Source organism: Ochotona curzoniae, unplaced genomic scaffold (assembly GCF_017591425.1).
Source record: "Ochotona curzoniae isolate NIBS_2020 unplaced genomic scaffold, NIBS_Ocur_1.0 contig_3498, whole genome shotgun sequence".
In the NCBI taxonomy this organism is placed as follows: domain Eukaryota; kingdom Metazoa; phylum Chordata; class Mammalia; order Lagomorpha; family Ochotonidae; genus Ochotona; species Ochotona curzoniae.
In genome coordinates, this window is record NW_024465885.1 from 11,751,099 (window position 1) to 11,768,617 (window position 17,519).

Genomic DNA, 17,519 nt, shown 5'->3' on the forward strand with positions numbered 1-17,519 from the left:
GATGAGAACTAGAAACGGGAAAAGGGATGGGGGGAGGTCAGCGCAGGGTGGTGTTGAGCATTCAGTTCAGATACTTTTTTAGACTAAATATCAAATAATGAGAATGTACCTTTATGATTGAAGAATCAAGTCATACAAATGCGTAAAAGCAAATCAACTGTTTCCAGCAGTAATCAGCGGTAACATGGCAAGTACGTGAGTCTGAGGATGATCAGTTTCCTTTTGAGGTTACATGATAAGCAGCAGCTAGGCAGCTTTTTGCTCCAAGCACTCGCCGTCGGACCCCGTGGCAGCAGAAGGCTCGGGCCCAGGCCCCTGCTCCCTTTATAGGGTTTGCCATGGGAGTACGGGCCGAGGGGCGGGGAGCTAAGAATCTGCTTCATCCTCGCTCGACAAGGGTGCGTGGGCACCGCGCAGGGGGTGGCGAGGGGGCGGCGGGGACGAGACTCGTGGATTTTTTTCTGCACCCTGGAAATTCCCAGGCCGAAAAGGTACCGACCCGAGTCCCGGACATTCCCCTTGCCGGCCAGCTCCAAGACCTGGACTGGAACCGCGAGGCGGAATCAGAGGCAGGCAGCGTCTAGAAACTAAACCCTTTTTCTTCAGGACACTTTTTTTTAAATGTGCCCGTGAATACCGCCTCCTCCTTAGCCAGCTCCTACCTAGCCTTTCTGTTACAGCTCCTAAATGTGGGCCTGGACTGGGACCAGGGAGGGAGGTCGGGAAGTGGAGCTTTTACTGCACTTGTCTAAAGTCTGTGCTTTTCATTGACAAAACAGAGGATCCTGAATCTGCCTCCCGAAGAAGCCTCGTCATGGGAACCTCGGTTTACTTTTTATGGGGGAGGGCGATGATGGAGGGAAGATTCAAACAGTAAATAAGCGCTTGCACAGCCCTGAGAAGCTTTCTCCTGGACATTTTCTTTCTCTGTCACTTCTTTTCCTTGTGGGATACATGCTACTGTAACCTTTCAGCGGGTTCCAGTTTTTAAAATTCATCTTCTGACATTGTTCCAATCCAGTTTTGTAATTAGCCAGGAAATGATGGCTGTGGGGCCCTCCAGTAGGAAGGGGCATGCAGAACTACTCAACAGGTCCTTAAACTTCAGAGACTCGCTCTCACTTAACACAGAACATTAAAAAGGAAATCAGACACATGCGAGTTCATGCTCTTCATAATGTTAAAATCTCAGGGCACTTCCAAGAAACACGTTAGATTGGGGATGTGAATTTTGTGCTCTTCCAGCTTCCGAGTTTCTGCCCTCAACAACTCTTTTAATCTTCTCCATGTCCCAGTCCCCCAGGATTCCCAGCAGCCCCCCTCACTCAGAAACTATGGTCCCCCTGTCAAAGAGCAAACAGCAAAGTGGAAATCCTATTTACTTACTGAACACTGAGTGAGTGAAGACTTCGTTGTACACAAATCTGGAATATGCCTAGTTCAGGATTTCTGACATTAGTGATAAGCTAATATTAAAAAGCTGGCTTGACCCAGATCCCACAAGGATAAAGTACAGGGCAGCAGCTTCAGTGGGGGAAGGGCTAAGGATTACTTCTGCCGTTCCCCTTGAGTGCTGATTTCCCTGTACAAAATGTATTTCCATTTCCTTTAACAGGTTCCAAAAACAGACTCATTTCTGGCATTTAACACATGACTATGTAAAGATTTACCATATTTATCCTTACCGAGCACCCTGATTTATCAATGTGAAACTTACCAGCTGAGGCCAGGAATTGTCAGTCAAGTACTTAAGAAAATTACGATTATTCAGAATGATAAAGTGGATACTGGAAAACCAAAGGACTGTTTGGCATTTGCTAAAGATGACATTTGATAAATTAACTTCTCTAAAATGTAATTTGCATACAAGGGGCTGCAAATTATGGATTCTCCCTTTCACAAAGCACCAAGCAATCACCTGCTATCTGAAATATGATATTCACTTATATTAATATTGTTGCTCCTAAATAAGATTTTTATTTTAATCCAATGGAAGTGTATATTTTAAACATTTAAATAAAGTTTGCTGAGTTAAATACTGCTGCTCCAAAATAAAAATCTGTATTTTAACCCAATGGAAGTATATGCAAATTACAGTTCTAACACCTTATTCATACTTTATTAGAAGCTTACATGTCCAGCCATACTGGTCAATTTGTACCAAAATGATAGCACAACCTGCAGGACTGTCAGGTCAACTTTATAGTGATATTATGAAGACTAACATACAAAACTATTTATACTCTGTTAAATAAGACATAGATCTGAATGACATTCTTTATGATTGCACAAGTCAGCCCTCAGCAGCCACTGGAATTGGTTCCAGAAATCCTCTACTGCTGCCCAGCATACCAACTCCAGACGCTCAAACTCCTTATCTAAAATGACCCAGAGTCAGCTGTTCACCACAGTGGTTAGAAATCTCCTGGCGTATCCACATCCCATACCAGAGGCCTGCTTCAGTCCCAACTCTGCTTCCCATCCAGCTTTCTTCTAACGTATACTTGGGGAGATAAAAGACAATAGTTGAGGCACTTGTGTCCCCGCCACCCATGCAGATCCAGACTGAAGTCCCTGTTTCGGCCTAGGCTAGCCCCTACTATTGGGAGATCACTCTATCCTCCAGATAAAATGAAAAGGAACTATTTAATAAAATGGTATATTCTTTGCACATATATCCTTCCATGTAACTTAAATCACCTCTAGATTACTATACCAAAGAACAAAATAAACGTAAACAGGTATCATACTATACTGTTAAGAAAATAAAGAAAAAAAAGTTTGTACATTTCCAGCACGTTTTATTAAATGATTTTTGATCTGCAGTAGGTTGAATCCACAGCTGCAGCACCTAACAAATTGATGTCCTTGGGTTCTGCAACCATGGTTAAAACACCTGCAAGAAGCCAGCATTGTGGAACAAGTCACCACCTGTAACACCAAAATCCCATATGAGCACTGGTTCAAGTCCCAGCTGTTCCACTTCTGATCCAACTTCCTAAGCAGTGAAGATGGACCAAGTACTTGGATCTCTTTCACTCCTGTGAAAGTTCTAGATGGAGTTCTTGGCTCCTGGCTTGAGTCTGGCCCACCCCGGGCTGCTGGGACCCTTTGGGGAATGAATCAGAAGATGGGCGATCTCTCTCACTCTGTCTGCCTCTCTCTGCCCTTAAATTAAACACACAAATCCGAACCTGGGCCTGACATGGTGGCCTAGCAGCTAAAGTTCTTGCCTTGAATGTGCCAAGATCCCATACGAGGGCTGGTTCTAATCCCAGCAGCCCAATTCCCATCCAGCTCCCTGCTTGTGGTCTGGGAAAGCAGTCAAGGACAATCCAAAGCCTTAGGACCCTGTACCCACATGGGAGACCTTGAAGAAGTTCTTGGCTCCTGGCTATGGATTGGTGCAGCTCTGGCTGTTATGGTCACTTGGGGAATGAATCGTCGGATCAAAGATTTTCTTTTCCATCTCTCCTCCTCTGTATATCTGACTTTGCAGTAAAAATAAATAAACAAACCTTAAAAAAAAAAGAATCTGTGCCACTGTGGTACTTTAGCAAGCTAACCCTCTGCCTGCAGTGTTGGCATCCTATATGGGTGCCAGTTTGTATCCCATTGCTCCACTTTCAATCCAGCTTCCTGCTTACAACCCAGGAAACCAGAAGAGGGTGGTTCAAGTTCTTGGGCTGCTACACTCACATAGGAGATCCGATGAGACTCCTCGCTCTGGCTTTAGATCAGCTTAGCTCTAGTCATTTCAGCCATTTGGGGAGTGAACTAGTAGATAGAAAGTCTCTCTCTTGCTCTCTTTCTCTTTCCCTTTCTCTCTCTCCGCTTCTCTGTTAAAATCTGCCTTTCAAATAAAAAGAAATGTTTCAAAATAAATAAATCAATCAATAAATCTTACCCCCAAAATGCAAGAACATAGCCTCAAATGTTACTATTCATTACATAAAGGTTAAAAGAATTTTGGATGTTGTAGTTTTGAATAATAATGACACTCCTATATTTATCATTGAGAACATATCTAAAACAAACTATTAATTTGTAATCATAATATGTAACCCTGGCTTTATTTTTCAGGAGAAGCTTATCACACTTAATGACTCAAAAAATTGCTCTACTGAAGTGTAACAAGTTAACAGTTGAAAGGGAATGTGAACAAAGGTGGTGAGGTATTCAAACCTCTGCCTGATTGTTGAGTCACCAAATAAATACACCATTTTTCCCTGTAGGCATTCTGCAATGCTGTCTGGATCATTGAACTGGCGCATTTTAAACTTTCTGGGCCTCCACTGGTCTTTGTAGTAGTAACCAGAAGGAAAGGTTCCTGGGCCTTGAAACAGTTCTAGGTTCAAACCCAAACCTGAGTTCTTAATCTACAAAATGGAGGTAACGTCACCCACGCCACTAGAGCACGATCAGAGTAAGTTACCGACAAACCCCTGAAATAACAGACAAGCAGTGGTATTTCCCTCATGGTGTCTTCCCTCAGATCTCAAAGCGTAGAATAGCACCACTTCAGCAGAACCACCCAGTGCTTCTTACAAAGGCTGATTCTGTAACTCCTGGAAGTGTGGTCCCCATTCTGCTTTTTTATTACTATTATTATTATTAAACATTAGCAGTGATCCAGTGTCACAGGGTGGTACAGCTAGCTAATCCTCCACCTGCAGCACGGGTATCCCATTTGAGCTCTGGTTCAAGTCCCAGCTGCCCCGCTTCCAATCCAGCTCCCTGCTTATGACCTGGGAAAGCAGCAGAGGAAGGCCCAACTCCTTGAGCTCCTACACTCGTGTGGCAGACCCCAAAGAAGCTCTTGGCTCCCAATTGCAGATGAGCTGAGCTGTGCCTGTTGTAACCATTTGGGAAGTGGACTAGCAAGTGAAACAGTTGTCTGTGTGTGTCCCCATCTTTCTCTGTAGCTCTTTCAAGGAAAACAATTTTTTAAATCATAAAAAAAAAAAAAACTTTTTGGGGGGCCTGGCACAGTGGCCTAGCAGCTAAAGTCCTCACCTTGAACGTGTGGGCATCCTATGAGGGCAATGGTTCTAATCCCGGCGGCCCCGCTTCCCATCCAGCTCCCTGCTTGTAGCCAGGAAAGCAGTCAAGGAAGGCCCAAAGCCTTGGGACCCTGCTCCTGTATGGGAGACCTGGAAGAGTTTGTAGCTCCTGGCTTCAGATCAGTGCAGCTCTGGCCCTTGTGCTCACTTGGGGAGTGAATCATCGGACGGAAGATCTTCCTCTCTGTCTCTCCTCCTCTCGGTATGTCTGACTTTGTAATAAAAATAAATAAATCAGGCCCGGCGCGGTGGTGCAAGTGGTTAAAGGTCCTCGCCTTGCACGCCCGGGATCCCATATGGGCACCGGTTCTAATCCCGGCAGCCCCGCTTCCCTTCCAGCTCCCTGCCTGTGGCCTGGGAAAGCAGTCGAGGACGGCCCAAAGCTTTGGGAACCTGCACCCGCGTGGGAGACCCGGAAGAGGCTCGTGGCTTCGGATCGGCATAGTATCGGCCAGTTGCGCTCACTTGGGGAGTGAATCATCGGACAGAAGATCTTCCTCTCTGTCTCTCCTCTCTGTATATCCGCCTTTCCAATAAAAAAAAAATAATAAAAATAAATCTTTAAAAAAATAAATAAATAAATCTTTCAAAAAAACTTTTTAAAAGAAATGATCCTTACATATACTAAATCTTAAAAAAAATCAGTAAAATTTAGCTACTTCATATATTTAATCATTTGGTCCTCTTCAGACTCAAAAATTTTTTCTTCCCCATGAAATACTTTACAGATATGAGGGTGGTTCTCAAAGAATGCAAAGGATGAATTTCAAAATCCTGTATTCTATGTCAAATACACAGGGTTTTTTTTCCAACCAGTTCTTTTAAAGCCATATTCTTCATGTTTTAAGCATCACAAAAGCTTCCCAAGTCTTCTTACATGTCTGCTTAGGGATAATATTATGCTATAATCTATTATGGCTCAAAAAGAAAATAGGACTAAGTAAATTATTTCAAATTAATTTTAACTCATTTAGAATTGATAAGTTAAATAAAATTCAGTATTCAATTTTTTTTAGTTAGTAGGAATACAACTTTTAACTTCCAAGCATAAGAGAGCATGTTTATCCTTATACTTAAATCAAGAAAAACCTTGACTTTATTTAATAGCTAATTAATTTACAATTATATTTTAATTTCTGGTTTTGGTATATAATTCGAAATAACAATCAAAAAAGAAACATTTAAAATCAGTGGAAAGGAAGCTTTCACAGCTTTTATGATACAAGTCAATTCTTAAACTTCAAGCTTAAGAACATAAAAATAAACTTCCATTTACAGATTTCCCTTCTTCAGATCCAAAAGTAGTTATTCCAGGATACGTTTTCATCACATAAAATGTAGCTGAATCAAGTAAGAATCATTCAATGCAAATATCAATTCAAAGCACAAATTTTATGTGTACTGCTTTCATATTTCCTTTTAACTTCTTTTCTAGATAAAAGCAGAAAATCATTGATATTCTTATTACAGAATTCTGACTAAGCACACTGGCCTTTTCAAGTATTTCAGAACAAGTAGATCATCAAGACAGACTCCTAAAATAGAGCCAGTGTGTTCCCAGGTGCCTGATCAGCTGCCTTCTCCAGCTCACCCCTGGAGACAGACCACGTGAGTTATCCAGGCAGTCATGCTCCACTTCCTATATAGCTGATAAGCTACGAGCACTCCACCAACAACCAAATGAGTTCCTTCCATTTAAGTCAGAACGTGCTTCACATATTCTTTCGCATATTAATTTCTCTCCCCAAGAGAAGCTACTTTAAATATACCCATTAGCATCTCTGCTTATAAGAGCAATGCAGTGTATAGTTGCTGTTAATAAGATTTCTATCATGGCTATGTCAATTGGAAAACAACTCTAGGCAGACACAGATGTGACCACATTTTCTAAGTTCCTGAGAAGTCACCAGAGTCCAGCTCCACTTGAAATGTACATAACAGCAGCAGGTGTCTCTCACAAGGGTCACCTGCATACTTTCTCAGTAATGCAGGTCAACTGGGAAGGTCACTGAATGTGATTCCTCTGGATTCCTCCAAGGCAGGTTAGCCTTCCACAGGACAGACAAAAGACAAGAACATATCCAGCTGGTTCTTCACAATCACTTCGTCTGGATGAAGCTTGTGGGGCAGGTAGTGGGCTAGAGTCATCTCCCAGGCATCGACAAGATATACTCCAACGCCCGAGAACATTCTGCGCAGGATGGTGTCTAGCTGAAAGTTGTACCAGTCACTGTTGAAAAGGCTCACCTCAGGTCCCAGCTCTTGGGCATTTGCTGTCCGGATGACCACCACAGTTTTAGGACTTCGATCCAGGAGCTGAACCACGGCTCGCCGGATATTCCTGAGCCTCCGGATATACACTTCCAAGGGGAAGGTACTGAAGTGAGACCATATGGCTATGGCAACCACTGTATTCTTTCCTCCCACGATGCCATTCAACTCATTTGCCACATAATGAAGCTCACTGCTAAACACAGTCGTGAAGCGGATGGGGGGACCATGGCAACGGTATTTGAGCAGGATGTTGTGTTTCTGATCCACTGCAAGGAAGGGACCCACATTCCTGGGACTGCCCAAATTAAATTCCATTAAGTCTGAAACAAGGAAAAGAGTTCCATTAAAATGTTCAAACGAAATATAAATACATTGATTACTCTTCATGGAGCAGCTTCAGAGGTTCAACAAAAAGATACACTACAAACATAAAGAGAATACTTCATTGCTCCCTGCCCCTTCTCAACCACTGGAGCTCTATTGTAACATTTATTACTAAGTTACTCCATAAATGTAACACTAAAAGAAACAATATCAGAGGGAAGCTTGCTCACTCCCTCTCTCTATAGATAATTCTTTCTTTTTTTTTTTAAGATTTACTTATTTTTTATTGGAAAGGCATGTTCACAGAGAAAGAAGAGACAGAAACATCTCCCATCTGCTGATTAACTTCCCAAATGACTGCACCAGCTGGAGCTGAAGTAATCTGAAGCCAGGAATCTGGAGCCTCTTCCAGATCTCCCACACAAGTGCAGGATCCCAAGACGGACTCCTTTTGGCCCTTTACCACTACCTTCCCAGGCCACGTGCAGGAAAGACGATGGAGAATGGAACAACTGGGACATAAACTGGTACTCATATGGAATCCTGCCACTTGCAACGGAAGATCAGCCCACGGAGCCAGGCTCCAGACCCCAACTTTGACTTTTAAATACCTTTTTTCTTAAAAAAAAGTAACACCATCTACATCTATGTCTCTGTGTCAAAAACAAAATAAAATGTTTACCTCTAAATATCACCTAAAGAAATGTTTCTGATTGCCCTGAATAGTTGAAAAAAAAAATCAACGTGGGAGCTACAGATTATTCTTCTGACAGATGTTATTATTTCTTCTAGAACAAGGGCTATTCTCTCTTGAATGAGTACATATTAGCAACCAAACACCTCTTTTTGCCATTCATATAGATTGAACTAGGGGTGAGTAAGCTAAGCCAACCAAACCAAGCACAGAAAGACAAATACTGCTTTGACCTCAATTACATGTGGAATCTAAAAGCCAGTCTTATAGAACCAGAAGTAGAATGGTGGTCAGCCCAGGCTAGGGGGTTGAGGGACAAAGCAGAGATGCTGATCAGTAAGTACAAGCTTTGACTCAGGAGGAATAAGTGTTCAAGACTGTTGGCACAGCATCATTGCTTTAATTAACTACTGTGCATTTCAAAATCACTTGTCAAAGTAAATATTAAATAATCTCACTAGGTGATAGATATGCTAATTACAATAACATAATCATTCCACAATATATACATATATCAAAATATCACCTGGTATCTAATATACACAATTGTTTGTCAATTAAAATGTAAAAACAAAACAAAGCAATTTAAACTGTAATTATAAAAGAAAAATACCAAAAATACCAATCCCTTTCTATAATATGCAAAAAAAAAAAAAAAGCAATATTGTGGTACATCAGGTTAAGCCACTGCCTGCAATGCCGGCTTCCCACAGGGGTGCCAGCTCAGTCCTTGTTCTACACTTTAAGTTCAACTCCCTGCTAATGTGCCTTGGAAAGCAGCAAGCAATGGACCAAGTACTTGAGTCTCTGCCATCCATGTGGGGAGATGTAGATCTAGGTGCAGCCATCTGGGGAGGGAACCAGCAGATGAAAAATATCTGACTTTGAAATAAATAAATAAATCTTCAGAGAAGAAAGAGAAAGGAAGGAAGGAAGAAAATACTGCTATGTTTCCTTTGTCCATTTTGCCATGTTGAAAAAAAAATCACACATTACAAGGCAGCTTCTATCTCCATCATAAGAACATCTAATAGTAGCGGCAGTATTTAGAACTCACTACTCTCTTTCTCCCTTTATAGATATTTAATCATGAGGAAGCACCATATAAACCCAAAATGAAATACATCCTACAAATTAGCAGACTGTAACTTTCAAAGACAGCCAGGTCATCAAAGCCCAGACTGGAAGAGTCAGAACAGACTTGACGATGAAGTACAGTATGTGTTTTTACATAAGCCCTTTACTGTAAGACATGAGGAGGACACTGGCGACCCTGAAATGTGAGCTGAGCGTTCGGCAGCCGTGTTTTGACTTCTGTGGTTGCACTAAGAGGTTCTGTTTCAACTTCCAGCTCCTCTGAGATGTCCTGAAAGCCCAGTAATCTGGAACCCCTTGTCTCTCCCCTAAAAATCTGTCCAACCCATGCCTAATGATAAAAACATGATCTGACTCACATCCCGACATATTTTCAAAGGCCCTTAGGAATTAGAACACAAAACAGACGAACGTGTTGGCAGTCCAAACACTCCCCAAGCACCACATTAGTGCCAATTATCACAGGTGCCACATGGCAGCAATGTTCAGGTGGAGCTTATAGTCATCAGCCTTCCAGAAGTAGCAGCAGATTACAGCTGTCTCACATTTTTTTACAGTAGGTTTTAGTTTTTCACCCTGCAGTCCAAGGCTTCTCTGCTGGAGTGTCCTAACTCATTACTACTAAGCTTAACATCTAGCCCCACCTAAATGGAATAAAACGCAGGCTACTATTTTCTATTGATTAAGATCAGACACCCACACAGTCGGGTTTTTTTTAATTAGGTGAGATTCTGTGGGTAAAGGGTACAGTGGAAAATAGTCAGTGTGATCATTATTATCAAAGGAAATACCAAGCTGCGTCATTCGAGCTCACGAAGCAAACAGTTATGGAACCTGCAAGATCCTGCCTGGTCAGCATTAAACCATGTGTGCCCCGAATCATGCTGTATAAACTATTTCCCTTTTCCTGATTTTTAATTCATGCTTTAACAACTAGCAAAAAACACAGACAAGAATTTATTTTTCTACATTCTAGGGTAATATTTACCACTTCCTTTCCATCTAAAAATTAAATCTGAAACTAAGTTGATATGATCAATGAAAGCTGATGAAAGATATCGCCAACAACAGCTCACAGCAAACCATGGGAATTTACTTTATGAAAAGCCCTGCCCACTCATACAGGGCCATCAAAAACAGTTCCCACAAAACAGTTTCCTAGTTCTTTGAATCGGAAAGCAGGGTCTTTATTTCTGCTGAGCAGGATCCATCCCTTCTCTGACCCATGTAAACACTTCGCAGCAAAGAGGGACTGCCCACTGTGAATGCAGGATGGGCCTCCAGCAGCCCCACAGCCAAGCAGAGAAACATGTTAAGAAGTGAATGACACTGTACCCAGGACCTTCAGTAGGATCCTAGCTACAGCCCACTGTCACACCAATGGCAGGCCCAACGGGACACAGGGATGGCTTTGCTACAGATGCATTTCAGTGCACAAGAGCTAAAATCTCCCTCTAGTAAAATATATTATAGAGTTGGACCAGACAATGCTAAAAGGAAAATACAAATGCCCACCTCTATTTTCCAACCCAGAATGCTAAAATGAAAGCAACTGTGACGTTACAGTATCTGCTCTCTTATACACAGAATTGAAACCCTAGGAATAAATGACTTGTCCAAGCTCACAGAACTAGTTAATCCTTGGTATGAACCCCAGTGAGAGTCCACTATACTCACCAGTACAGCCCAGTTGCACTATTGACCAGAAACTCTCACATCCCTCCAGGGCTGAAACACCTCTTGAGTCCAGCACAAAGTAACTGTTCCCCTACCTGATCCGTTTCTTCACACACCTGAATCTGCTTAAATCAGAGTTGAGTTCACACATGTAGGAAGCAATGAAAAACAGTTACCAACCTGGAACAAAGGTGGTGAGGTATTCAAACCACTGCCTGATTGTTGAGTCACCAAATAAATACACCATTTTTCCCTGTAGGCATTCTGCAATGCTGTCTGGATCATTGAACTGGCGCATTTTAAAGTTTCTGGGCCTCCACTGGTCTTTGTAGTAGTAACCAGAAGGAAAAGTTCCTGGGCCTTGAAACAGTTCTAGGTCGTTAGATTCTGTAAAGAAAAATGAAAATATATGTACATATTCAGAAGTTCTCCTCCAACAACAGATGAAAAGTGTTCCAAGAAACACAATTATGACCATATGTCAGCATATGAGCAATAAATTTTGATTTTCATATTTCCAGACTTATCCCCTCAACACAAAAGAAAAATTTTTCTTTGTACAAAAATGAGAAGATCTGAAATGAGTTTGGAGATGCTGTTGGACATAGCGAAGGAAACCACTTGGAACAATTCCTTACCAAAGCCACATTTGTCCAGCATTATCCCAGAACAGGTTCTCATTCAAATGCTGTGAGGCAAATGGCACCTTATATTTATACTTTACATATTCAGACTAACACTAGTCTACTGTGTCTCAGCGAGTAAGTTTAATCCATGGATCCTAAAATCAGATTTCACCTTAAGAACCACCACTTAATACAGACAACAACTGATGATCTAGAGTCTAGAGGATTGCTTAGTATACAAGGTTAAGAAGGTCTTTTTGGGGCCCGGCACGATGGCACAGTGGTTAAAGCCCTCACCTTGCACGCCCAGGATCCCATATGGGCGCCGGTTCTAATCCCGGCAGCCCCACTTCCCATCCAGATCCCATATGGGCGCTGGTTCTAATCCCGGCAGCCCCACTTCCCTTCCAGCTCCCTGCTTGTGGCCTGGGAAAGCAGTCGAGAACGGACCAAAGCTTTGGGACCCTGCACTCATGTGGGAGACCCTGAGGAGGCTCCTGGTTTCGGATTGGCTCAGCTCCAGTCGTTGCAGCCGCCTGGGGAGTGAATCATTGGACGGAAGATTTTCCTCTCTGTCTCTCCTCTCTGTATGTCCGCCTTTCCAATAAACATAAAATAAATCTTTTAAAAAAAAAAAAAGAAGGTCTTTTTGCATAATGACCAATACAAAAATACACCAGCAATGTGTATTCAGGGTTATGTCAAGCTATACATGCGATGCAGGCAACGGGGCATCTTGCGGTAAGAGACTGAACATCCTTCCACTCCCCAACACCTCCGCTTGAAAACGCCACTGAGCATACAGCACACTCTACACACTGCAAAACTGGCAGTGATGTCGAACACCTCTTGCAAATGTACTGTGCACTAGCATTTGGAGCAGTTGAACATACCGCTCACATAATGTTCACAATGACCCTCTCCAAAGTCATATACTCCTATAGCAGCTTTCCAGAACAGTCCCGTAACTTGACCAAGATCCCAAGGCTGAGCTAGTAAGTGGCAAAGCCAGGATCCAATTTAGGCAGGTGAATTCCAAAGTCCACATGCTTAATCGCTGCGCAAAACTGCTTCTTGCAAATAAATGTCTAGAAGGAACAGGTGTTTGGTCTGGCTGTTGGGATACCCGTGACCTCTCTCTCAGAGTGCCTGAATTCAATATCCAGCTCAGCCCCGGACTCCAACTTCCCGCTATGCAAAGCTGTATTCCAGCTGAGGATACCTGTGGCCATGCGAGGATAACCAGCAGATGGAGTTCTCTACACCTGCGGCTGCTGTCAGTATAAGAAATCGCATTTTAAATAAAGGAGCAGACATTGCTGCCACTCATATCCCAAATCAGATTTCCCAGTTCAGTCCCGCCTCCTCCACTTCCAACTTGGTTTCCTGCTAATGTACACAGCGAGAGGCAGCAGGTAAGGCTGAAAGGGTTGGGGCCTTGCCACCAAGGCAGGAGACCCGGACTGAGTTCCAGGCAGGCCTGGCTTCAGTCTGGCTCCACACTGGCCTTTGGAGAGTGAGAGAAAGAATGGAAAATACCTCTGTTACTCTGTCCTTTAAATCAAATAAAAATGAACAAACACAAGTTTTTTTTTTTTTTAAGAAAAATCTCTATTGGTATCAGTCATTTTTATTTTTTGGTCTTTTTGTTGAAAGCACACACTTACTCATTTGTTATAATTATTCAAATCTACAATCTCCAAGAAACTGCCATTTTGAATCACTTCCTGACATACCCTGAGGTCCATCTTTAATTACAATCCAGTCATTTCATAGTTACTTGTTAAACTACACTTTTAAAAAATACATTTACATGACCAGAGATTTAAATTTGAATCTTCTTTGTGATTATTTTCAGGTCACATGATTTCTTGATATTATCTGTTACTCCAAGTAATTGTGGATTGTGCCCTTTCAAGAAAACATGTTATTTGATAAATAATACACATCCAATCTTCTTCTCAGTCATCTGCTAGTTCTTTGCAGGCTCAGGGCCCAAGTGAAAAAGTAAACGATGCTGGGCCCGGCAGCATGGCCTAGTGGCTAAAGTCCTTGCCTTGAATGCACCGGGATCCCATATGGGAGCCAGTTCTAATCCTGGCAGCTCCACTTCCCATCCAGCTCCCTGCTTGTGGCCTGGGAAAGCAGTCGAAGATGACCCAGTGCTTTGGGATCCTGCACCCGTGTGGGAGACCCGGAGGAAGTTCCTGGAACATCGGATCAAAGATTTCCTTTTCCGCTTCTCCTCCTCTCTGTATATCTGACTTTGTAATAAAAATAAATAAATCTTTCAAATAAAAAAAAGTAAGCAATGCTTTTCCAAGTTTTACTTCACAAATGTGATCATCAAAGCAAAATGGGGAGAGGGCAGGAGAACACAGAAGAAACTGATTCGGCTTATTCAAAAACAATTTCCCAACACGCTATCAGATGTGGGTTCACCGTGTGACTACCTGCTGCCCAAAACTCCCTCACTGTATCAGCACATCAAGGTTACACCGCCAGAGAGCTGCAAGACACCCGAGCACCGCAGAAAACATGTACTAGAGTGAGAATTTAAATGGATTTTGAAGTTACAATTTTTACCATTGTTAATTTGGTAGACTTGGCATATTATAAAGAAAAGTACATCCCACGCAGGAAACAATTACCACTTCTATTCAAACGCTTATTAGGTTTACCACTGGAGTTAAGTCAAGCAAAGCAAATCAATTACTGAACTTGACATTAACTCTTTAAACATGCCCAGCACTGCACAAGTTTTTAAAGTGAAATGCATGGCCTATGCTGCCCCCTTATGATCACCCAAGACAGAACACTTCCTGATTTTCAACAGAACTTTAATTTTAAGCATTGTGAGATTGTTCTCAAAGTCAGTTGTTCTAAGAATTCAGAATACATGGCCATGTAAGTTAACTGAGATGTAAAAGTCTCTTAAATCGATAGCATATCCCTGATGAACTATTTATGTGGAACAAAAGTAATTAAAACAAAACAGGCCTCCACACTTTTGTGGCTATTGTGAATATTGGTGAAGGGAAAAGTTTACAGGAAAACTTAGAGGCAGATACGCAGAAGGATGCATATGAAAATGGCTATGGAAGATTAGAAGGGACAATTTTGATTATAATTGCATGTTCTGAAATGTCTTAGCTTCTCTTTTAAAATCCCATTTTTACGTCAAAGAACATCATCCATGTCTTCTACTACCAAGACTGAGGGCTATTTGGGCTACAAATGGGAACGCTGGGACTGGTGCGGTGGCTTAGTGGCTGAGGTCCTCACCTTGAGTGTACCGGCATCCCATGTGGGTGCCAGTTCTGGTCCCAGCAGCTCCACTTCCCATCCAGCTCCCTGCTTGAGGCTGGGAAGGCAGTCGAGGACAGCCCAAGACTATGGGACCCTGCGCCTATGTGGGAGACCTGGGGGGCAGTTCCTGGCTCCTAGCTTTGAGTCGGCACAGCACCGGTTATGATCACTTGGGGAGTGAACCATCAGACAGAGGATCTTCCTCTCTGCCTGTCCTCCTCTCTGTATATCCGTCTTTCCAATAAAAAAACAAATAAATCTCTTTTTAAAAAAAATGGGACAAATGTGAAAGAAAAAGGCAGAGATGAATTTCCCTAAACTGTAACTCTTACCTGCATGGCATCATCAGCAGAACTAAGAAGAGCAAAGGACAGGACACCGGGAAGTTTACGTGAGCAGCCCCCCTCCCGCCCGCAAAATGGGAGCGCATGTCTTCCAGGTTAGAATGTTAGGGTTCCTCGGCTACTTACCTGTCATAGTCTAGGGCTCACAAGTGCTAGCAAAAATTCACGTATAATCCTAACACTGGAAAGCCTGCGAAGAAGTAGATGCTTGCTCTAAATGAAGCAGTCCACATGAACTTTTGGAAGTGTGGTCCAGCAGTTGAGCTGACTCTCGGGATGCCCACATCCCATATCGGAGTGCCTGAGCTGAAGCTCCCACTTCTGCTCCCCATCCAGAATCCCACGAAGGTACACCCTGAAAAGTGGCAAGTGGTGGCTCAAGGAGGTGGGTCCCTGCCACGCACGTGGGAGACCTGGCTTACTTCCCAGCTCCCAGCTATTGCGGGAAGCAAGTGAATCAACACACAGTGTTCACCTGCTCTCTCACCCTCTCTCTCTCCCTCTCTGTCAAATAAAGTAAGTTTAAAAAAAAATTACCATATTTGCCTTCAGTTGGAACTGGGAGTAGTATCAGTCATGTCAAGCAGTTCACTGAGGTCGAAATAGACATCTTAAAATAACTTCACCCATAGAAAGATTAGCTAACACGTAAATCAGAAAATTTCACAGGGAAACAAATATCGAAGTATGGGATTCAAAAGTGAAATAACATAAGTAAAAAGATTACCAAACCTTCTCAGAGAATGAACACAGGAAATACAAACTGGGTGACCTACAAAATATAGTGCCAGAAAGTGAGAAGTGTTAAATAAAGAAGAAGAGAGATTGAGAGGGCACAGAAGGCAAACTAGAAAAATTCCCCATTGCCAAAACTAGAACAATAAGGGCTCAATGACCTGGATTATAAACTGAATAATGAATGATAAATCCATACTTACATAAATAAGCAAATACAAAAGATACATTCTTCTTTGCTAGAGATCTCCAATTATTAATCAATAAGTTAGGTCTGCACCAGAAAGCCACAGAAGACATCGTCACAGGCAAGATTTGCTGAATGCTAAGTTTAGTATGTGGAAAGCTTAAGCAAAAACAGTATTTGCATAGCAGGAAAGAAGGGTGGAGGGAATGAGCCTTTGTTTTAGGACTCTTTAGTGCCCCCTGATGGTAATTAGGGTGAACTTCAGTGAAGGTCTGCCAACCACCTGAAAGTCTTTTTTTTTTTTTTTTGAATGAAGAGTAATGTTTAATTAAATTTTTTGTATTACATTTGGTTGTATAATACAGTTTCATAGGCTCTGAGATTCACCCAACCTCTCCTTGTATCCTCCCCCCATGGTCAATTTATCTACCTAGTGGCAGTATTACAGTTCAAATCCAATCCTCATTCTTTCATTGCAAGCATATACTTTGCGCAGTGTCCAGCATCTTACTGTCCAGATAAGTTCAACAGTTTCTTGGGCAAGCCATCTCGGGTCTGAAGGCAGAGCTGGCAGAATATCATCCTGACCAATTAAAAGCCGCAACATGACATCAACTACTGTTTACAACCTTATGGAGTTAAATGGCATGGTACTGAGTGACCAATATATAACATAAAAGCAAACGTCCTCCTCTCTCTCCAGCTACAGATCTACTACAAGATGGTTATCTTAGTCAAACCCAGTCGAGCCTGCTCTGATTTATGGTTAATTTCTCCCTGTAAAAACCCATCAAAATCCTCACTAGTTACTGAATCACTGTCTTCTCTCTCAACAGAACCGCATGCATTTCACAAAGCCAAATCTCTTCCCAGCTCACTTCCAGATCTGTCAGGCACAAGTTAACCATAAAAACTTCCCCAGCTAATCATCCCCTGGGACACACAGTCATCTTAAGGTGAAAGCCAGAAAGTTCTGGCTGTGGGAAAGGAGACTAGATCTGATAGTGGGACGGGGCTTCCTGACGATGTCATACCTGGACAAGTGTGAGTTCCAGACAGATAAAAGTATTTCCAGACCCAGAGCGGTGGCCCAATGGCTAAACCCTTGCCTTGCATGCACCGGGATCCCATACGAGCACTAGTTCGTGTCCCTGCTGCTCCACTTCCCATGCAGTTCCCGGTCTGTGGCCT

General features: G+C 42.5%; 1 protein-coding gene across 2 annotated transcripts in view; it reads right to left on the reverse strand.

Moving 5' to 3' along the window:
* Window positions 1–6,141: 6,141 nt before the first annotated feature.
* The window catches only part of NXPE3 (neurexophilin and PC-esterase domain family member 3), a 35,493-nt gene continuing 24,115 nt past the window's right edge, over window positions 6,142–17,519 (reverse strand). For both annotated transcript variants that reach the window (XM_040980541.1, XM_040980542.1), the window contains 2 exons: window positions 11,308–11,514; window positions 6,142–7,657 (listed from right to left, as the gene is read on the reverse strand). In XM_040980541.1, coding sequence (XP_040836475.1) covers window positions 7,107–7,657; window positions 11,308–11,514 — 758 coding nt within the window. In that variant the 3' untranslated portion in view covers window positions 6,142–7,106. The remainder of the gene's footprint in view (window positions 7,658–11,307; window positions 11,515–17,519) is intronic.